The 24,526-nt window shown below is 33.2% G+C and overlaps 1 protein-coding gene across 1 annotated transcript; it reads left to right on the plus strand.

The window, feature by feature from the left end:
• Positions 1 to 2,056: 2,056 nt before the first annotated feature.
• Positions 2,057 to 11,992, plus strand: LOC139847067 (vacuolar sorting protein 18). The gene is made up of 26 exons (XM_071836664.1): positions 2,057 to 2,080; positions 2,152 to 2,238; positions 2,494 to 2,583; positions 4,676 to 4,863; positions 5,542 to 5,751; positions 5,859 to 5,998; positions 6,119 to 6,214; positions 6,456 to 6,523; positions 6,702 to 6,803; positions 6,923 to 7,067; positions 7,164 to 7,307; positions 7,399 to 7,518; positions 7,595 to 7,651; positions 7,737 to 7,796; positions 8,029 to 8,136; positions 8,258 to 8,397; positions 8,500 to 8,578; positions 9,165 to 9,227; positions 9,440 to 9,570; positions 9,676 to 9,781; positions 10,155 to 10,343; positions 10,429 to 10,656; positions 10,944 to 11,099; positions 11,217 to 11,378; positions 11,463 to 11,576; positions 11,681 to 11,992. Exons 4-26 carry the CDS (start codon positions 4,701 to 4,703, stop codon positions 11,852 to 11,854), a joined length of 2,955 nt encoding a protein of 984 aa, XP_071692765.1. The 5' UTR covers positions 2,057 to 2,080; positions 2,152 to 2,238; positions 2,494 to 2,583; positions 4,676 to 4,700; the 3' UTR covers positions 11,855 to 11,992.
• The last annotated feature ends 12,534 nt before the right edge of the window (positions 11,993 to 24,526 follow it).

Below are 24,526 nucleotides of genomic sequence, written 5' to 3' on the forward strand. Positions count from 1 at the left end.
AAGAAACAAAGATTTCTTGAGGTTGGATGATCACCTTACAAGATTGGAAGTGAGCTAGCAAACTTGAAAGTATTCTTGATTTTATGAAACTAGAACTTTTGGAATTTATGAAGAACACTTAGAACTTGAAGATAGAACTTGAGAGAGATCAATTAGATGAAGAAAATTGAAGAATGAAAGTGTTTGTAGGTGTTTTTGGTCGTTGGTGTATGGATTAGATATAAAGGATATGTAATTTTGTTTTCATGTAAATAAGTCATGAATGATTACTCATATTTTTGTAATTTTATGAGATATTTCATGCTAGTTGCCAAATGATGGTTCCCACATGTGTTAGGTGACTCACATGGGCTGCTAAGAGCTGATCATTGGAGTGTATATACTAATAGTACATACATCTAAAAGCTGTGTATTGTACGAGTACGAATACGGGTGCATACGAGTAGAATTGTTGATGAAACTGAACGAGGATGTAATTGTAAGCATTTTTGTTAAGTAGAAGTATTTTGATAAGTGTATTGAAGTCTTTCAAAAGTGTATAAATACATATTAAAACACTACATGTATATACATTTTAACTGAGTCGTTAAGTCATCGTTAGTCGTTACATGTAAGTGTTGTTTTGAAACCTTTAGGTTAACGATCTTGTTAAATGTTGTTAACCCAATGTTTATAATATCAAATGAGATTTTAAATTATTATATTATCATGATATTATCATGTATGAATATCTCTTAATATGATATATATACATTAAATGTCTTTACAACGATAATCGTTACATATATGTCTCGTTTAAAAATCATTAAGTTAGTAGTCTTGTTTTTACATATGTAGTTCATTGTTAATATACTTTATGATATGTTTTCTTATCATAGTATCATGTTAACTATATATATATATATCCATATATATGTCATCATATAGTTTTTACAAGTTTTAACGTTCGTGAATCACCGATCAACTTGGGTGGTCAATTGTCTATATGAAACATATTTCAATTAATCAAGTCTTAAAAAGTTTGATTGCTTAACATGTTGGAAACATTTAATCATGTAAATATCAATCTCAATTAATATATATAAACATGGAAAAGTTCGGGTCACTACAAATGTAGCTTGCATAACACAGATGAAAGAAGGGTATATCAAAAGTGACCGAACAAAACACATACCCCCTAGATTTTTCTCATACACTCAAAATCTCATTAAGGACAACCAGATTGAAATGAGATATGTTCAGTCCAGCAAAAACTCTGCTGACCTTTTCACCAAAGCACTTTCAACTGCTATTTTCAGAACACACGTTCATAATATTGGCATGAGGCATGTTCAGAAGATGTAACAACTCAGGCGTTGCCTACTTGAGGGGGAGTCAACTCTATGCTGCACTCTTTTTCCCTTAGCTAAAATTTTATCCCAAAGGGTTTTCTTTAGCAAGGTTTTTAACGAGGCAGTACTAGTTATTCACTAATAAAATTATCATCCAAGGGGGAGTGTTATAAAAGTAATAATTGGATGATAATTTTATTATTATTATAGATATTGCATAGTATATTTTTTTGAGTATAAATAGGTGTGTTGAGTTAGAGTTTATAGTATGTATTTTTTTGGCTAACAAAAACACTCTCTCTCTAGATTCCAAATGCCACCAACTCTCATTGTACATTTTTCTATAAATAAAAAATCAATTACTCATACCTTTTGTTCAATATTTGTTTTCTCAGTTTTACAGTATCTCTATCTCTATATACCTTCTACAGTCAAGAACCACTAAAGGTAGTTATAAGCCTACTGAATTATAACAATATGTTAATTGTAATTACATATCTTAGTTTTAGTTTTAAAGTATTTTGCCTACCAAGTAATAATTAAGTAAAATTAAATATAGATATGGATGGAATAAATTGGATATGCATCATATGTCAAAGTTCTAAAGTTGCACAGACTGATTTCTTGCTCTCCTCTCCTGGTGATTTGTTCTCACGAACTCTCATTCTTCATCTCCACGGTGACTGATATTGTCTAAGCTGAAATTGATCGCTGATCATCATTCATCACGTAGTAATATTCTAATTACGGTATGTTTTTTTGCATTCGAACTATATATCTTTATCATACATATTTCATATTATAGTTTCGATTTATACAGTCAGATCATCATTCAGACCATACCTACCTTTGATCATAGATTGTGACTTCAACCATCAATTGAATTTCACATATAAATCATATTTAGGTATGTTCTATCAATTACGTATTTCTTTTCCTTTTTAATGTACACTAGGGTTTTGATGATTTTAAATTATAACACCAACTGTTCGATGAAAGTCCTCAATGAGGGTGTTTAGTTGCGTAAAATACATTATGTCTTGCAACCGTATCTTTCATTTTGTTTCAATGGATTTGCAATTTATCGTTCATTGTGCTCGACAAAGCAATGATTAATGGTTTGGGTAGTTTTTCAGTTACTGTATATGTCAATTTTTTACAGGTTGGATAATAACATTTCCTTTCCAGCTCACCTGGATGGCTACCTTCCATTAATGTTAATCCAATTCCAATATTGGACCAGTCAATACAGGTATCTTTGAATATGCTATATTCAATGAATCCGTTATCTTGATAAATTATAATGTGTTACTGTTGTCCGTTGCTTATCTGGTAATGTTGATTATATTCGTGTTTTATGAACGTAATCCATTGTTATGTCAGCGGAAATGTGTGTCAATGTTGAATAGGACAGTTAACTTGTTTGAGTACAACGCTGGATGTGATTTAGACCTGAAAGATTCATCTTTCTTTATGAGCCAAAACTTTGCCTCGTGATGGCACAAAATGTTTTTGTGATCCATCATTTGGCTGTTTAGTAATGAAATCCATTTTTTGTCAGGGGATTCTAGGTTAGATCTATAATGATAGAGACATCTTAGCCGTCTACCTTTAGGTTAGTGTGGCTCATTGTAAGTTATTAACGATTTAATGATAAAATCATTCAATTTGTATGGTTCGAGTTAAGCACTTTGTGGTTAGAATATAAGTCAATAAGTCATAGATATGGCTATTAAGGTAATGTTAGGACGTTTGGAGTTTTTGGACTATTAATACTTTTAAAACTCTTGTTAAACAACCCAAACAAAGCCTTTGGAATGTTTATATCTCAACATGCTTCTTTAGGTGAAGTTTGGGTAACCAAATGAGGTTTTCCCTATTCGGGTCAACTGCAGAGGGAGAGTCTTTGACTCAGATGTACGTGGTATCCCCATGACCATTTTCGACCCAACATCCTCAAGATTTGTGACTACTGAGATTCGAACCCAAGACCTATCAGGTTGATGCTGCCTTACCACTATGCCATATGCAGGGGCAAGCCCAAGAGGGTGCAGGAGGGGTCACCTGCCCCCAATAGAGGGCCCAATTTCCATGTGATAATTTAGGATTTAAAACATGCCCTCAGCACAATAAGCTCATTACATGTTAAAAGATTAAACTGATTAATTTGGGCCTTAAAAACGGTCATTCTTTATTTTTTTTTACAACGTATTGTTCCTGCAATCAATTTCTCTTCACTATCATCTTATATGGTTCATAGCCAAATCAAAATCAAAGAAGTAAGCTGACGTGACGTTTGAAGGCTTCAGTTTCAACATAAACTTATCTAGTCTTACGTCTTTTTTTTCCGATCAAATCAGGTAATCTATTTACTTTATTTAGGGTTTGTAAAATTCATGTAACAAATATAAGATATATCGTTTGAATAAGGATGTACTTAATCAGTTGTATATAAATGTGAATATGTGATACTATTAAATTTAAAGAATATGAGATATCTTCTTTCGATTGAATGTGGGCATAATTGCAAGTGCCTTTCTTTAATCAAATTTACAGAATGGTTGTTGGCAGATTGAGTACTTGTTTGATGGATTATTCTATGAGATGTATTGGTTACTTTATGACATATTTTATGATATAGTTATAGTTATTATTAAGGCGTTAAACAGTGCACAAAATAAAATGTGATTATTTTATGAAATATATTTGATTATTTAATTTATAGATTAATCCATCTCTTCAACACACTATAACTCAGTGTCCCCAAAAAGACTTACTATCTTAAAGGAAAGGTGTAGTCTTTGAGCAGATTTTGTGCAGTTTTTTTTTTTTTTTTTTTTTTTTTTTTTTGGTAGAATCTGTACAGTTTTTAGGTGGTTATTTTTAGTTTTGTTGCTATTTTGGGTTGTTTTTGGGTCGTTTTGATGTTGTTTTAAAGATGTTTTTGTGCATTTTTGTTGTTGTATTTGGGCTGTTTTGTGCGAAATTTAATAGTAACGATGTTTTGTTCTAAATTAGTTACTGTTTTAGCTTTTTTTTGCCCCATTATAACAAAATCCTGGATCCGCCTGGCCATATGGGTGATGGTTTGTGGATACATCACCAAGCCATTATACTAATGGCACCATCTGCAGTTGTCTATGTATGAATTTGTGGATACATTGCCGAATATGGTTATCTAGATTAACACTTTAAGATTTCATTATGTATTGTGGGAGTTTAAAATAACTAGATTAACCTCTTAAGAATTTATAAACTACTGGAGGAATCCGCTTGAAAATAAAGAACTTCATATATGATTTTGTTTGTATTTAGTGAATCAAAGTTTTAATAATTTTTTCAAGGTTTTGGTAATTGAGGCTGGATAAGATGGACTTCAGAAGGCAAGTATTTACTGTGGATCTTTTAGAGAGATATGCAGCGAAAGGTCATGGAGTTATTACGTGTATGGCATCCGGAAATGATGTCATCGTTTTAGGAACTAGTACTGGATGGCTCATCAGGCATGACTTTGGTGTTGGTGATTCTTATGGTAATCTTCTTTTGTTTGTTTTCTTTTTTTTTTTGCTCACTGTTATTCTTTTTTGTTTCTGCTCGACCAAGTTATTTTAGTCAAGTAATTTTGTTGACTATAAAAACATGAAATTATCAGATTTAGATAACCTGCTACCTAGCATACAGGGTTAACGCTTGTTGGTTTTTTAAAATTGTTTATTGTTGTCAATTGTAGAAATTGTATTGACATTCTTTATCAGTGTTGTAGAACTCCCCGATTAATGCCGAGTACTCCTTTTTAGGAACTGACTGAGCCGATTTTCCCAAATCTGAGTAATTAATTGAACGGGTCAGTGGGTCAAAATCAGATTTAGTTTGTCAAAATTGAAATTAATCAGTCAAAATCGGTCAAAATCAATATTAGTCAACATTTTAATATGAATCTAAATCAGAATTTTGGAGTTTTTGAAAAGATGAAGATTTTTTTTATGTTTCTAGACAGTTATGTTAACATTGATGTTTGTGTTAATGGATTTCTTGTATAATTGCACATAATTTTGAAATTTATTATTTAAACGTATAAAACGTCCAATCCAATTACTCCCTGAGTTGCTGTTTACTCCCTTAAAAGTCTCGATGCGATTTTTGCAATCTAGTTCTTTATATAATCCTGTGAAAGTGCTAATAAGGTTATATTCTGAATTAATTTGGATAGATATTGATCTCTCCTCGGGTCGTGGGGACCAATCAATCCACAGAGTTTTCGTTGATCCCGGCGGTAGTCATTGTATTGCCTCCGTTGTCGGAAACGGAATATCCGATACGTATTATATGCATGCAAAATGGCCAAAGCCGAGGGTGTTGGCCAAACTGAGAGGCCTTGTTGTCAATACTGTTGCCTGGAATAGACAACAGATAACAGAAGGTGAATTCTTAGTATATTAATCCTTACTTCATAATTATATATTTTATATAACAAGTGCTCACCTTCGTTCTGCTCATTTATATGTAACTATCGGTTTTTTTGAACAGCATCGACCCGGGAGGTTATTCTTGGTACAGAGAATGGCCAACTGCATGAAATTGCTGTTGATGAAAAAGATAAGAGGGAGAAATATATTAAGTTTCTGTTTGAACTATCTGAATTGCCAGAGGCTTTCGAGGGTTTACAGGTGTCTTTCTTAATTTCAATTAGTTTATTTTCTATTTTATTATCTATTTTTTCTTATTCTTTTGCTAAAAAGATAACTGAGCTATTTGGCTTGTTCTCGGTATTTGTTATTGTTGTATAGATGGAAACAGCTAGCTTGAATATTGGAACTAGATACTATGTTATGGCAGTAACTCCTACGAGGCTCTACTCTTTTACTGGCATCGGTTCACTCGAGGTATATCAAAAACGTAGTTCTTGTTTTTAAATTAAAGCAAATGCTAACTGCATGTGGATTCATTTAACTATTGAATACAGTGTACAATGACCCATATGTAACATTCATGTAAGTACATTGCTATTCTATGCAATTTTCTCCAATAAGTCAGACTACACTAGCAAATACTTATCATGTATCAAGTTTTTTCTTTGATAACATTGATTATATTGTTACTTAAACCTCTTTATTTTCAAATTAGACTGTCTTTGCCAGTTATGTAGAGCGTGCGGTGCATTTTATGGAGCTTCCTGGAGAAATACCAAATAGGCAAGTGCACTATGTGTTGTACTACACTCATGCTATACAACTCTGAAATTAGAATGTAACTGTGTATCTCAATTTCATTCTTTTAATTGTGTATCTCTAATCTGGTCATTAACCATCACTCTATATATTTTTACATAAATATATTTTTAAAAATAATCCCGTTTTGCTTATCATGCAGTGAGCTCCATTTCTTCATCAAACAAAGAAGGGCAGTGCATTTTGCTTGGCTTTCTGGAGCTGGTATCTATCATGGTGGTCTGAATTTTGGTGCACAGAATAGGTAGACAATGAAATTCATATATTGTTCGGATTTGAATTAAATATACCTCAGTTTTTTTTTGTGATTCTTGTGAAATATCAATATATTTATATGTATTTTTTTTTTTGAAACCTGATAAGATCACCAAATGGGGATGAGAATTTTGTCGAGAACAAGGCTCTTTTGGACTATTCAAAGTTAAGTGATGGTGGTGAAGTTGTTAAACCCAGTTCTATTGCACTTTCGGAGTTCCACTTTTTGCTTTTAATTGGAAACAGGGTCAAGGTGCGTAAATACCACTTCACATTTGAATTTTTTACAATACATAATTTCTCATCCCTTTTGAGCTTTTATATTTATATAATATATGGTATCTTATAGGTTGTAAATAGAATCAGTGAGCAAATTGTAGAAGAACTTCAGTTTGATCAATCATCAGAGTCAGCATCAAAGGGAATTATTGGCCTATCAATTGATGCATCTGCTGGGTTGTTCTATGCATATGATGAAAATTCAATTTTTCAGGTTTGCTTTAGGATTACAATACCTGGTATCATTAATCTTGTTCCTTGTTTAGTTAATAGTTAATTAATTTCTAACTTATGAGAGTGAATAGGTTTCTGTAACTGATGAAGGCCGAGATATGTGGAAAGTGTACCTGGACCTTAAGGAATATGCTGCTGCTTTGGCAAATTGTTCTGACCCATTCCAGAGAGACCAAGTGTACTTAGAACAGGTTCAGAATCATTAATTCTTAATGAGTAATTATCTAAATCTTGTATTATTGTTTGCTAAAGAGATCCGTGTTACAGGCTGAAGCTGCTTTTTCATCCAGAGACTTTTTTAGAGCAGCATCATTCTTTGCCAAAGTGAGTAATTATTTTACGGTAAATGTCATTTCTATAATTTTCAACTACTTGAAAATTTTGTTGACTAAAGAAATTTCATTTGTAGATCAACTATGCATTGTCATTTGAAGAGATCACATTAAAGTTTATAAGCATAGGAGAACAGGTAAATGCAGTTCTGTCTCATCTTTTCAGACTGTATATATCATTATGTTATTTATATCCCTAGATGCTATGTGTGGAATGTATGATACATATTAGGCGAAAGAGGCAATTTCATGGTTATTGGTGACTGATGAATATATGAATATGTATGCAACATCTCGTGGTGTTGACGATATCAATCAGAGTCAAACCTGAATTATAATATCACATTTTATATGTTGTGTACCTTGCAGGATGCGTTAAGGACATTTTTATTACGAAAGCTAGACAATCTTGTGAAAGATGATAAGTTTCAAATAATGATGATATCTACTTGGGCCACTGAACTGTACCTTGACAAGGTTTTTCTATTCTATGCTAGTTTTATATATGTTTCTTTTTAGTTATTTCAGTTTGACTTAGTTTTTATTATTTGTTTTGTAAGTTTTCTCATTCGAGACTGTGATGTATTGAAACATTTAGATAAATAGATTACTGCTTGAAGATGATTCACCTGCGAACCGTAATTCAGAATACCAATCCATCTGTATGGAATTCCGTGCTTTTCTCAGTGACAGTAAAGATGTATTGGACGAGGCAACTACAATGAAGTTACTTGAAAGGTTCGTGTCATACAGTTACTTTGTGTACATTTTCTGCTAAACATGGTAAAATCTGTGAGTTGGTTTGTTTTGCGGCTTTTTACGAATCGTTACATCTTGCAGCTATGGTAGAGTCGATGAATTGGTATATTTTGCTAGTCTAAAGGAACAACATGAGATTGTAGTTCATCACTACATTCAGGTTGCTCTAACTTCCTAAATTTAACATTTTTAGCACTCCGATTTGTAATCTACCCTACATCCTCATAATTTATTGCCAGTTTATTAAAATATAGAAGTTATGAGATTAGATTCAGATTTATATGTTCTTGTTTGAGTCAGTAGTGTTTTCATTGACCTTAATGTATGTGTCACTTTTTATCACTGCTGTAAAAGTCGGCGGACACATAGGTTTGTGGACTAACCTGTCCCGATCCGCCCAAAAACGTCTTAAAAGTTGGTCTTACGCTAAAAATTCAGGTCAAAGTTGGCTAAGTTGGCCAAGTCGTTGCTGAGTCTGTCAAAGTTAGGTCAAAAATTTTATACTCCGTATTTTTTAAACGTAGATTTTGTGTTTTATAAATATTTATGTTTTATGTTTGATATATTTATGTGTAATATATATGTTTATTTATTTATTAATATAAGTCCACGTTTGGTCAAAGCCCGACTTGTAACCGACTCGTCCCTTCAAGGTCCCGACCGACTCATCCCGACTCGTGACTTAAACAACCTTGCTTTTTAGAATGGGAAACTAATATGCTGCTGTTTTTGGTTTATTTGTGTAGCTAGGAGAAGCAAAGAGAGCCTTGGACGTACTTCAAAAACCTGGTGTTCCTGTTGATCTTCAGGTACACACGAACTGATAATAGCATGCCATTATAATATTAGTTCGCTAGATCTAAAGTTGGTATCTATATCTATGCATGCCTGATGTTTAACAAACTATCATTTTTGTTGCCAAGATGATGTAAGCAATAACATGATTCAATTATCATAAGTTTCCATTTAAAATGTTTCTGTAACAGCTTACGATTGTTGGCATGCGTTTCTTACTGTGCAGTATAAGTTTGCTCCGGATTTGATAATGCTTGATGCATATGAAACTGTTGAGTCATGGATGACCAGAAAAGACTTGAATCCAAGAAAGTTGATTCCTGCAATGATGTCTTATTCCAGCGAGCCCCATGCCAAGTAACCGTTTATTATTATATTAACTGATTAACTGATAATAAATAATAATGCATCCTTAAAAAAATAAATCCAAGTGATGATATCCGCACCAAATTTTATATGCAGGAATGAAACACATGAAGTAATCAAGTATTTAGAATTTTGTGTTCACCGGTTGCAAAATGAAGATCCAGGTGTTCATAACCTCTTGCTCTCTCTGTATGCAAAAAAGGTTTATGTTTGTCACTATTAAGTTTTCATTACATACTAATACTAGCTTAAAACTATGTATATGCTACTTGGAAACTTTAATGTGTCAAGTGCTTATGTTATATTTGAGAGTCTGTTATAATTTTACCGTACTACGAATCAAATCTTTTTAGTTGACCATTCCACTCACTTGACACAAGGACTCACTAAAAGTGGAAATTTGTCAAACTTGTTGCTTACCCCATAATACATTATCACCTTATATCCTATCCTAAATATTGTTTAATAGTAACTTGATCATGATTGATCTTCTGTATGTAAGCACATATATCAAGATCTGTGAGCAGGTCAAATATTATAACTAAAAAAACATGTCTTGGTTTGATATAAATTAGGAAGATGATGGGGCCCTTCTGCGGTTCTTACAATGCAAGTTTGGTAAAGGACGGTCAACTGGTCCTGATTTCTTTTATGACCCTAAGTACGCCTTGCGTCTTTGCCTAAAGGAAAAGCGTATGCGTGCATGTGTTCATATATACAGCATGATGTTTATGCACGAAGAAGCTGTTGCACTTGCTCTTCAGGTAATACATATAATACGAGTATATTTCTAGTAAGATTATGCTCTTTGCGTAATATATATCTGATGTTTGACTTTTGGTGATTAAGGTTGACCCTGAGCTTGCGATGGCTGAAGCAGATAAAGTGGAGGATGATGAAGACTTGAGGAAGAAGCTTTGGCTTATGGTTGCCAAACATGTTGTCGAGCAAGAAAAAGGTACTAAAAGAGACAACATTAGGAAAGCAATTGCGTTTCTTAAGGAAACTGACGGTTTGTTAAAGATCGAAGATATCTTGCCCTTCTTTCCCGATTTTGCACTAATCGATGACTTCAAGGTAATTATTAGAATCGTACTCCGTAATTAAGATGATTACAACAGCACTAGCATCAGTGTTGCAGAACTCGCAATTACTTGGTCAAACTTGGTAATACTCGGGATTACTTGAAAATCAGTCAAAATTGGTTAAAGTCAAAGTCGGTCAAAATTGGTCAAAGTCAAACTTGGTCAACATCCGAGTACTCCCTGAGTTGCTAAGTACTCTCTAAAAAGTCCGGACCAAGTGCTCCCCGAGTGGAGATTTTTGCAGCTTGACTAGATTTTCTTATTTATTTTCTTATGCAGGAAGCGATTTGTTCATCGTTAGAGGATTACAACATGCAAATTGAGAAATTGAAAGAGGAGATGAATGATGCAACACATGGTGCAGATAATATAAGAAACGATATTAGTGCTCTTGCTCAAAGATATACGGTCGTTGAACGTGATGAAGAATGCGGGGTAATATAACTCTCTGTATTAGTAGTAGTAGTTGATAGTTAATTAATGTTTCCTTTTAAATATATAATTATTATATATACATCTTTTAATAATATTCATGTTTCAACTTGTTGTCAGGTTTGCAGGCGGGTAATTTTGGCTGCGGGTGTGGATCATCGAATGACGAGGGGTTATACAACAATAGGACCAATGGCCCCTTTTTATGTGTTCCCATGTGGACACGCGTTTCATGCACAATGCCTTGTTGCTCATGTTACCAAATGTACTGACCAAAATCAAGTAAGCACTTAGTAAGTTAATCAAATAGTTAATCACGTATGTACAATTGTGAACGAATTGACACATTTATACATTTATATTCAGGCCGAGCATATATTGGAGCTTCAGAAGCAACTCACTTTAATGAGTGTTGAGCCCAAGGATGGTGTAAACGGTGGGTTAAACGGTGACGACTCAAGTGTGGCCCCTATTGATAAGGTAATCATATCTTGCATGTTTTATACCCAGTTTAAATCATCAAGTATTATTATTATTATTATTTTGTTTCTGAGTTGCTTTTGTGATGTGAAATAAATGAACAGATTCGGTCACAGTTAGACGATGCAATAGCTAGTGAATGCCCGTTTTGTGGGGATCTTATGATAAGTGAGATATCAAAACCATTTGTATTGCCAGATGAATCGTATCTGGTTTCGTCATGGGAGATTATGTCTAAAAATGTTGGAAGCGAAAAGGGTATTTCTTTTGTCGTTTAGAACATCTCTTATCGGAACAGTTATTTTTTTTTATGTAGATTTATGTAGAGATGTATTTATGTATCCTGAAAAGCGGAAGTGTGATGGGTTTGAGTGTTGTGTTCGTTTTTGTACGCCGATCGAATGCTGTTAACATAATTATGTTGGCCTCATGAAACTGTTTTACCCTAAATTACATAAGTTTGGTGATACTTAAAGGTTGAAACATGTATTGTAAACTTGTATTTTGTTATTTTACTAGGTTATGTGAAGAACTGCATTTATCATTATCAAATGTAACATGGAGAGACCAAAGGGCTTATAGCCTATATTCATTAAGCCTTTCAATCAAAGAGGTTGGGGGGTTTAAGTCCCGTTATGGGCATAAATTTTTGTCGAGTCTAAGAATTGTTTTTTCAAAAAATAAAAGATGGATTATGAAGAGACTCGCTCTATTGGTTCTAAACATGGGAGTGGATTATGATGAGCCGAATTTGGACCCTGTCAAACTCGGACTCGTTGCAATTCTATATCGCCGCATGTGTTGTTTTTCATTCCTTAAAAAATGAATTTCATTGAAACCATAACAAAACGGCCTTGTGTTGATGTCTTCATAATTACAGGTGTCAGAAATTGTTGAATTCGGTCATGTGATAACCTAATTAGATCGTTATTGCCGTGTAAGTATCCTCATCCTCGTTGAATAAAAACATGAAACACATCTTCTATTTTACAGAACTTCGCCTCAGTTGGTCCTATATTGCTCATTTACTCATTTCAAATTAGGTATTGAAACAATTAAAAACATATATAACCTATATGATTGATATAGAAACAAGAATAATGGAAGACAGAGATGATAAGAATGAGTGACATTTTGAGATGGATATGGGAGTATGGGAATGGGCCATGTATTCTACTTCACTATCATCCACTTGCATTGCATATTCTTCTTAAACGAAACGATCAAAACTTCCCTTTTGTATAAAGTGTCTTGTTTCCTTAGATCATACTAAGAAATAAGAATATAATTATATTATATTCGAGTCTCTAATATTACTTGATTAAAAATTAAATTGAGTAATAATAACATTATTTAATATTAATTAATATATATTGCATAGAAAGAGAGAGAGATTTACATTGTCTTTATTATCTTGAAAAAGGGGAACAAAGTGTAATGCATATGAAAGAAGATTTGGATTTGTAAAAGATGGCAGATCCTCATCCTCTATTTTATTATTGTTACCATTATTTTAATTTGATTTCATATATTTTATTATAGTGATAGTACAATAGTGAATATAAAAACTAGTTGAACTCAATTATAAGCGAGTTATTGTGGGCCCCAAAGTCTTGTTTAAGTGCAAGATTCAATTATTAGTTCTCCCACTTCTATATTTTTCTCCAAGTGGAATAAGATACAAGAAAGGTTTACCTGTGATTGATTAATTAAGCTTTTCTATTGCATACTATTTCATTTTATTTTATTTTTATCGATAATTGATAATATAAAGTAATGTATTTATTAATAATATAGTTATAGGTCATGATCAATCGCCCTCAATAGCTTCTATGTTTTTTTTTTCTTCTAAAAAGCAAGTAACTTTATTAATATACCCACACAAATATGTACATTAGATGATCAACAGTTGGTTATGATTTCACCTCCAAGGGCACGACTATATACATACAAAATGAACAAAGGGTGCCTTTGTTTGTCTCTTAATGGAATGGTTCAGTGCTAAATGCTGAACCATTCAGCATTCAGTGCGTTTGTTTCTGACCTCTGAATGACATATGGTGCTGAATGGTTCAGAATTCAGTGCTGAACCATTCATAGATGAAACACTCTCTTAACCATTAAGAGCCTAAATTTTCTGTAATTTTCTCCTCAAATCATATCCTGAACACTTAACTAACACGTATATTAAAAAAACTATGGGGTGTGTGAGAGAGAGTGAGAGGAGAGAGAGAGAGAGTGGAGTGAACAACTATGGCGACAGGACTAGAACACGAGAGCGGTACAACGGAAGACTTCAAGATCGATTAACAAGCCTTTTCGGAATTCACTTGACATCATTCATGTTCTTCAACTTTCCGAACAAGTGGTCGGTCACGGATCTATGGAAGGTGTTCAAACCACATGGCGACTTACGAGATATCTATATGGCGGGGAAGAAGCTGCGAAATGGTAATAGATTTGCCTTTGCAATATTTGCCAGCGTAAAAAACAGCGACCAAATGTTAAGTTCCTTGGAAAAGATTAGCTTTGAAGGTAATCCAATCAGGATCTTCAAGGCTAGAGAAAGAGTAAATGTTGAACAAAATCGGTTTAACAAGGGCCTGAATAACCACCGTTTCAATTCCTTCAACAATTGCAACCAACAATTCAACACCTACAGAGACGAGAGAAACTTTAGGGATGTAGTAAGAGAACCACAGGAAGATCTAAGGGTTAGACTCAAGAAATTGCAGGAGGAAAGGGAAGACCTCAGAACTAAACTAGATAGCTTGAAGTCAGAAAAGAAGGAACATCCTAAGGGTGTGGGAGAAGATAATGAAATGATTTATAGAGACAGCAGAACCATCAAACTAAAGAATGAACATCGTAATCGTGAGCTACATGAGAGATCAATTTTATGCGAAATTAAGGGGTTAGAATACTTGCAATTATTTGAAGATCTCTGTAAAGCCGAAGGTATGAGTAACTTTTCTCTAAAATACTTAGGTGGTCTAACTATCCTGGTATGTTGCGAGTCTCCTGCTGGTGCGAAGGCATTGATAGACAACAAAAGACATGGTATCCATAAATGGTGCAATAAGGTTTGGACTCCTAAGGATCAGCACTGGTCTCCTGGAAGATTAGCTTGGGTTGATATTAAAGGGGTTCCAACACTTCACTGGAATGAAGACACTTTTAAATCTATCGCGTCATGGTGGGGTAGGATACTAGAGCTTGAAAACTGCAGTATTGAAGATAAGAACCAAAACCTAATTTCGGGCAAAGTCTTAATTCATGCTCGTCTCAATACCGGATTCATAGACGGCTGGGTCAATCTCTCCGACGATAACGGGTTAACTTATGTGTCTGTTAAAGAGGACAGGAACAGAATTGTGGAGATGTCTTTTGAAAAACGTATGTTTCAAGAAGATAACAATTCAAATGCAGTTGGAGAAAATGTTGGAGTGGACAATGAAACAACTGATGAAGATGACGAGGGTGTTGAGGATACATATGATGATTCAGATGATGATAACAACTTTTTCAATCTAGAGAGAGAAAATTCAGACAACCACAGATCTCCTAACAGTAACGATGGTGAAGGTGATCGAAAAACACAAGAACATGATCGGGTAATTCAAGAAGATGACCGGAATATTCCCTGTCCGGCAGTAGAAGATGAAGAGTCTGGGTGTTGGAACCTAGGTAACCTTTTCCAAAACATTCATGATGAAGCGTGCATAGGAGACACTCAAAAGGTTACAACTAACTCCACTAACCTAGACAAGGTAGGGCCAAGCAACTTTAGTCAAACGGCTCCATGTGAAAACTTACCATCCCAACATGATTTAAATTACGTACCTATTAGAAGCCCAATCTTGAGAATCCCAATTAGTAGGTTTAATTTTGAGCCTGTAGATGTTGGGCCGAATGCTAAAAGTAATAAAGATGTTGGGCCGAATGAATGCACTAACCATGATGATGGGTTGGGCCATGAGGTTAGACAGAATTGTCCAAGTAATCCCAAGAACAAAAAAGGGGCAGCTGGTGATAAATCAAAAAAGGGGATAAATAAAAAAGATTGTTGCTTCTCTAGCATTCGACGGTGGAAAACATCCTCACGGATGATTAATCTCAAAAACGCTGCAAGGAAAACCAATGAAAACCAACCGATTCGATCACAGTGTACTTCATGTGCAACTTTAAATAGGAAATCTCATTCAATTTCTGATAAAGTGGCATCTTCTCAAAATATTGTGGCAAAAGGAAAAGGTTCGACAAGCACTTTTGGTTCAATCAACTCGGATGGGGTTCGAGATTTTGGGCATCAATTAGGACTGAAGTGGCAGAAGAAGCCACTTAAATTGTAAGTTAACTATGCCGTTCCATGTCGAATCGTTAATTTTTGTTTTTCCATGAAGATTGTTTCTTACAACATCAGAGGGTTTGGTTCGGGTAAACTTAGTAAATTTGGTGCGATAAAAAAACTGATCCTAAAAGAAAAACCATCCTTTATCGTACTTCAGGAGACGAAAATTAATTCAGTGACTGATTCGTGGATTCATAAACTATGGGGTTCATCAGATTGTGATTTCATTCAACAAGCTAAAGTGGGGAAATCGGGTGGGTTACTTTTAATATGGGACTCTAATGTTTATGAAGCTATTGACACCATTTTTATTGATCGGGCGATTGGAATTCGTGGTAAATGGAGGAATAGTAGGATCGAGTTCAATGTGGTCAATGTCTATGGCCCACACGATGATGCGAAAAAAATAGATTATGGGATACACTTTCACAGCTATTATCAGACCGAGAAGTGGCATGGGTAATATGCGGTGACTTTAATGAAGTACGCAACCAAAACGAGCGTTTCAACTGTGAATTTGTGGATTACCGGGCACAAAGATTCAATGATTTTATCTCTTCAAACAACCTCACAGATATCCCACTAGGTGGAAGATCGTTCACGCGAGTTAGTGATGACGGGATGAAATTTAGTAAACTTGACCGCTTCCTTGTCTCCGAAAATTTTCTCTTATTATGGGACAGTCTTTCAACATTGGCGTTAGAAAGAAAAGAATCGGATCACTGCCCGATTGTGCTAAAAGACGAGGAGAAAGATTATGGGCCGAAACCCATCAAAATTTTCGATGTTTGGCTCGACGAAGAGGGTTTTGACAAATTGTTTCTTGATGCGTGGAGAGTTGGGTCTGACTTGACACAAGCTACTGTTCCAGAGAATTTAGGTGTTCAAAAAGACAGGATTTTTATGAATAAGCTAAAGGCTGTGAAGATTGCACTTAAAACGTGGAGTAAAGAAAAATTTGGGGTGCTTGATCAAGAAATAGAAGTGCACAAAAGTGTGGCTCATTCGATGGAACTAATGGCTGAACAAAAACCACTATCTTCAGAAGAGTACAACACTTGGAGAAATGCAAGGAAAGGGTGGCTCGATAAAGAAAAAATCAAAACCGAAATGATCAAGCAAAAGGCTCGGGTTAGATGGGCACTTGAAGGAGACGAGAACACAAGGTTCTTTCACTCCATTATCCGACACAGGTACACTAGAAGCAACATTAGAGGTCTAATTATTAATGGGGTGTGGAATGACAACCAGAACGATGTTAAAGCCGAAGCTCTTAGACACTTTAGCAATGTCTTTAGCGAACCAAATGAGTTAAGACCCTCGATGGAGGATTTGTGCTTCCCGGTGATTTCAAGTGCTGAGGCAGCTTCTTTGGAATGTAGATTTCTCGAGCCTGAAGTTCTTGATGCTATCAATGATTGTGGTAGCACGAAAGACCCGGGCCCGGACGGGTTCAACTTGAGGTTTTTCAAGAAATTTTGGGAGGTAATCAAAAGTGACTTAGTTGAAGCTATCAACTGGTTTTGGGACAAGGGTGAGATATTGAGAGGGTGTAACGCATCGTTTGTCACTCTCGTTCCTAAAAAATTGGATCCTTCAGGACTTGGTGACTTCAGGCCGATTAGCTTAATAGGTAGCTACTATAAGATTGTAGCCAAAATATTATCTAATCGGCTACGTAAGGTGTTACCTTCATTAGTAGGCGTTGAGCAAAGTGCTTTTTTAAAAGGGAGATTCATCCTTGACGGGGTGTTGATCGCGAATGAGACGGTTGAATATCTTAAAGGGAAGCATAAGAAGGGATTTTTCTTTAAAGTTGATTTTGAAAAGGCATTCGATAGTCTTAATTGGAACTTCCTTCTTGAAGTTATGAAATCTATGGGATTTGGCATTAAATGGAGAAAATGGATCTTGACTTGTCTTAAGTCGGCATCGATCTCAATACTTGTTAACGGTTCTCCCACTAACGAGTTCTCATTAGGTAGAGGCATTAGGCAAGGTGATCCTCTATCGCCGTTCCTCTTCATTCTAGCTTCGGAAGGGTTAAACATTCTTACCAAAGCAGCTTTAGGCAAGGGTCTCTTCAAAGGTATAGAAGTTGGCAATGACAAAGTACTCATCTCTCACTTACAATATGCAGATGATACTATGTTTTTTGGAGAGTGGAGCAGTTTAAATGCTTGTAATTTGATGAATCTACTCAAATGTTTCGAACTTACCTCGGGTCTAAAAATAAACTTCCATAAGGGTTGTGTTTATGGAATTGGTATTGATCATGGTGAACTTGAAATGCTCTCGCATCATATGGGTTACCAAGTTGGAAGATTCCCTTTTGTATACCTTGGACTCCCGATCGGTTCAAATATGAAAACCCTAAATGATTGGCGACCGGTAATTGATAAATTTGATAGTAGACTCTCGAGTTGGAAAATGAAATCGTTGTCTTTTGGAGGAAGATTAGTGCTTATTAAATCGGTTCTCTCGAGTTTTCCGTTGTACTATTTCTCGCTCTATCGTGCTCCGCCTTGTGTTCTTAAACATCTTGAAAGTGTGAGGAGAAAATTCTTTTGGGGTGGGTCGGGTTCGGGTTCAAATATTTCTTGGGTTAAATGGGATTGTGTCATTAATTCTTTTGAAAACGGGGGGTTAAATATCAGGTCTTTGAAAAGCAAAAATCTTGCTTTATTGAGGAAGTGGTGGTGGAGGTTCAAAACCGAAACCGATTCACTTTGGGTGAAAATCATTCGAAGTTTACATGGTTCTTGTGGCGGCCTATTGTCGGGAAGTGACCAAAATCACTTGTCGACAAAAGGTATTTGGAAAAATATTATTCGTGCAGGTAGCTCTATAGAAGATTCTAATGTGCACTTCAAAAGCTCGTTCATCAAATCAATTGGTGGTGGAGACTCAACTTCTTTTTGGCATGATCATTGGGTCGGGGATAATGCATTAAGATTTCGTTTCCCAAGGCTGTTTCATCTAGATTAGTTCCCCGATATCACCATCAAGGATCGCATATGAAACGGTGTAGCGGTTTGGCATTGGAAAAGATCTCCATCAGGTCGAGTTCAAGAAGAATTAAACGCGCTGACAGCCCTATTAGCAACATTCGAATTTGATCCCATCAGTCGAGATAAATGGAGCTGCTATTTTGCTCCAAATGAGGTGTTCAGTGTTCGAGCTTTGGCATCCGAAATTGACTCTAATCTCGTGGTCGACAGCATCACACATCAAGGTACCTTTTGTAACAACCTCACCCCCAAAAAAGTCAAAATTTTCGCATGGCGGGCGCTAAAAAAAAGGCTCCTCGTTAGGCTTGAATTAGACAAAAGGGGTATAGATCTCCATAGTGTTCGTTGTCCTCTATGCGATGATGACTTAGAATCCGTAGAGCACTCTCTTATTTTTTGTAAGCACGCGATGGACGTTTTGGAGTGGGTCTTCAATTGGTGGGGCGCGGGCAATTTCTCTAACTTCAGCCTCTTCGAAATCTTTAATGGTAATGGGAGTTTTGTGATGTCGGGTATTGGTAAAAAGATATGGCAAGCCGTGTTATGGATTAGTGCGTATCTCATTTGGAAAAATCGCAATATCAAGGTGTTTCAAGGTAAATATAAAATTGCGCCGGTTGTTCTCAATGAGATACAAGCTATTTTCTTCGAGTGGATTTCTAATAGAGCTCGAGGAAGAAAGTTCGATTGGCTCATGTGGATCTCAACCCCAAATATTTATCTTTCCTTACCTTAGTTAGCATTATGTAGTTGCTTTCTTAGCAACAAGTGTGTGTATAATAGTCTCGTGTTCGTGTTTGTTCCTGTCTCATTTTCGTGTTTGCTGTATGTAATGAGTTCATATGCTCATTGCTTTGAACATGTATCTCTTGGTTTTTATTAATAATTTTATCCTTGCTGTTCAAAAAAAAAAAAAAACTAACACGTATATTGAATATTTTATTCATGTTACACTTTGATAACGTAATTTTACCCAGTTTATATCGTTTATTCTAAATGATTATCAAATAGTTTATTTTCATTCAGAACAAACTTTATTCAGAGACTTTGAATCATTCATATTCTGAATCATTCAGCGCTAAATCATTCAGTTTTATCAAACGTACCCTAAATTATCTTGACAACGATTTAACCAATACCCTCACTACTTTGCGCATCAACATAAAAGCTAGAATTGATGAGTCATTGGTTCCATTCGAGAAAGACTTCTTGAACCTTTTGCTAATCCATTGAAAACTTGTAACTTGTATCTCGATAAGAATAGTGATTGGACTCCACTTAGAATCTGAAAAGTTATTGTTGTTTCTACCTTTCCAAATCAAGTATTCGCTTACCTACATTGTTGCAAACTAGATTGTCTTTCCTTTTGATGATTTAAACAGCTGTAGAGCATTCAAAAAAATCAAACTAACCGTTGTTGTTTCTATATCTAGATTCCACCACAGATAAAATTTCACAAAGTAGCCTCTTTACAGCCAACGAAGATATGTTCAACAGTTTCTAAGTCATCATTGCACAAAGGACATCTAATCGAAACCAAATCTAGACCTCTTTTATCTAATTCTATGCGTACCGGAAGTCTATGTATTAAAGCCATCCAAACAAAGATGCCAACCTTTTGCAGAACTGCCTTGTTGCGTGGCGTGTCATTAATAGATGGACGACTTGAGTGTATAGTATGATCGATTAGTGTTGCAAGATCCTTGGTTCTCAAACATTTCGTCTTCACTTAGCTTCCATTTCCATGAATCCTTCTGTCTGTTGCTTGAATGAAGATCTGAGATAATATTAATCAGTGATTCCAACTTACCCGCTTCCAATATTGTAAATCTCCTTATTTCTCCCCTAGATCTCGTATTTGGAAGGCCGCCGAGACGTGATGTCCATCTCCCTAGATTTCTCGGTCAACGGGGTCAAACTTGGTCAAAGTCACGATTTCTCGAAATTTCCCTCTCATTTCTCGAATTTCCTCATAATATCTCGTACTTTTTCGAATTTTCTCGCTCATTTTTTTGGATTTTCTTGTAAAATCTTGTAAAAATGTATACAAATATACATATATCGATTTATTTGTATATATTTATATTATAAAAACTAAAAAGTCAACGTCCGAGATCTCCCCGAGATTTTTCCGAGATGCCGAGATCTCCCAAAAAGTGTCCAAACAAGATCTCCCTGAGATCCGAGGTCTTCAACCTTGCCTGCAACCCTTCCTCTTGGTGTTTGTCTGTTTGAGCCCACTACTAGCAACCACTGCCTTTGTTGTTGATGAAAGTGATTTTATCCTTCACCGATGCTTCACGCTTTAGATCAAGAGCAAACAATCTGGAGAATTTGACACTTAAATCGCTATGCCTTGACCAATCATCTTTTCAAAAAGAAGTATCTGCACCATCACCTATTAGTCATTGAAACGAGTTTATGAACTCCATTCTAAAAGTATCTATTTGCCTGCTTGCTTTGAGTATTTGCCACCGTGTCAATCCCACATTTGATTCGTAAAATTGTTTTTTTTCTTCTGAAAGATTAACATTTTATTAAAATAAACATTATACATGAGAACATCTATAACAGGATGATACAATCTAAATGGGTATACGAAAGCTATGACTCCCGAAACTAAGATATGTGACGACCCGTAAATTTCCGATCAAATTTAAACTTAATCTTTATATGTTTCCGACACGATAAGCAAAGTCTGTAAGGTTGAGTCTTAAAATCTTTGAATTTTATCATATACCATTTGACCTTCGACTATATCCGACGATTCACGAACAAAGGTGTGTAAATAAATATGTAAATAAATATATATATGCAAATATATATATGTGTGCATATATTAATTTTTTATTAATAAAATACCATTTAATCATTTGATTTAAACATGTAAGGTAATTTATAAAATAAATAAGATATTATTAAGGTAAATAAATATATATATAAATGTAGGTACATATATAATAATTTAAAATTATAAAATAAAACTTAAACATTTGAACTAAATATGTAACATGAGCTACAAAAATAAGTAAGTGTAAATTAAAGTGAATTTATATGATTTTTCTATGTAGAATTATTATTATTAGTTTCATTATTATTAATAAAATTAATATTAAAAATTAATGTTATATAGTTAATATTGTTATCTTTCTTTATATAATAATATAAAAATATAATTATATATATATATATATATATATATATATATATATATATATATATATATATATATATATGGATACAGATATATACATAAATATATGTAACTTGTTATACCTTAACTATTATTTGTATTATTATTATTAGTTATTATTATTTTTATAAATGAAAATCATTGCTAGCATTATCAATAATAATATTATTGTTATCATTATCATTATTATTGTTAAACTTATTGTTTATATTTAAATCATTATTTTATTATTATTAATATTATCATTTCATTTTCTGTAATTATCAATATTATTAGAATTCTTATTATTATTATCAATAATATTAATATTATTATTATTATTATTAATATAATATATTTATTAATTATTAATATAAAATAAATGTAAAGACATAAGATCTTACGAATTTTGTTTAATCCCTTTCAACTTTCAATCTTTACTGTCTACTTGATCATATTCCATTTTATGTCTATTACAAATCACCAAATAACAAGAATCATTTCCTATCACTATCAACTTTGTTCTTTTATTCATATTTTATTTATCTGATTATTTGTTATCTATAATTACTTGTTGACACCAGGAATAAAATAAAAACAGTATCAATCAATAACAGTTAATTGTACAATTCGTTAGCCATCATAATCGAACCTTATTTTTTTTTCTTCTTCAAAATTTGTTCTTGTCTGATAAAAAAATCCTGTCGACATCTCTGATTATAAAACAAGTGAATACTCAGCAGTTTTAATAAAAACTCATTCCACTTTATATTTTCAATATCACTTACAAACAACCGATAATAGCAAAACCAGTTAAATTCATTTTTTTTTAAAAAAAAACAGCTCGATACTCTGTATGTTCACCTTTTTAACCAAATCTCGAATTTGAAACAAATTCCAAAATGTAATAATGGGGTTCTGTTGGGAATCATCAACTAAAACTATCTGTGAAGTTTCAAAAACCAATTCCTTTTCTTGATTTTGAATTTGTGAGTCAAACTTTCGGATTTAAAAAGTCAAACTTATGAACATTTAACAAATTCGAATTCATATGGATGTTTAAAGCTTAATTGACGATTACAACAGTTTTTAGGATCGATTTTAAATACATTGCGTGTTATAATCTGAGTCTATCATGCTTTTAAAATCGAAATCATTATTTTTTTTCCTTTGTTTTAAACAGCGACGACAGGGGACTGTCTAATTGTTCATTTACTTTTATTTTTTTATTTTTTTTCTCTTATAATCAAGACCAATATTAGTGTTGTGGTTAATTACAAGTCTTAATTGAATTCATGAATTCATTATTATGGGATTTGAAGTTCCTGGATCTAATTGATACATGTGTGAAGAAGATGAACACACAAACACGGGTTATAATTAAATGAGAGGATTTTAAAACAGAAATTGGGCAACAGCCCAGTTGGTTAGAGTGCTGTGTCGAGTTTCGAGAGGTCTTGGGTTCAATTCCTGCAGGGTGCAATTTTTTTTTAAATAAGATTATAAGGTAGTTTATTTATCATTTATTAATTATTATTATTACTATTATTATTAATGCTGTTATTATTATGATTGATTATTAATTGTTATTAAATATCACTAGTGTTATAATTATTAATATTATTATTATTATTATTATTATTATTATTACTAATATAAGAATATTTATAAAAGTTATCATTCATTATCATAATTATAAGAATTAATACAATTATGAATATATTATTATTATTATTATTATTAAGAAATAATAGAAATTATTATTATTTTCATTAATATTAGTATTAGTGTCATTTTAGGTTGTTAGTATTATTATTATTAACATAATTATTATTATAAATATTATTATTATTAACATTATTAAGTATCATTGTTGTTAGTATTAGAATGAATAATTGATACTAAATATTAGTATTATCATATAAGTATTAAGATTCTATAAAAACTATCATTCCTATTATTTTTAACATTATTATTATTATGAGTATCATCTATATCATTATTATTAAAGTTTTTAATGACGTTGTAAGATTATAAGTATATAAATAAAGATTATACATACAATAATATATTACATAACTTATCTATATTAATGTTATTATGTGCAAAATGAAAATATATAAATAAATGATAAAAAATTAATAAATTATTGATATAACAAATACATTTCAAATAATAAATAGATTTATTCGATTACGAGTATATGTTTTAATATATATTTAAATGATATGTTTAATACTTATAACACAACAAAAATTAATATTTTTATATACAAACTAAATATATATATATATATATATATATATATATATATATATATATATATATATATATATATATATATATATATATATATATATATATATATATATATATATATATATATACTATTACTACAAAAAGGATATAATTAATA

Source organism: Rutidosis leptorrhynchoides, chromosome 5 (genome assembly GCF_046630445.1).
Source record: "Rutidosis leptorrhynchoides isolate AG116_Rl617_1_P2 chromosome 5, CSIRO_AGI_Rlap_v1, whole genome shotgun sequence".
Lineage (NCBI taxonomy): Eukaryota > Viridiplantae > Streptophyta > Magnoliopsida > Asterales > Asteraceae > Rutidosis > Rutidosis leptorrhynchoides.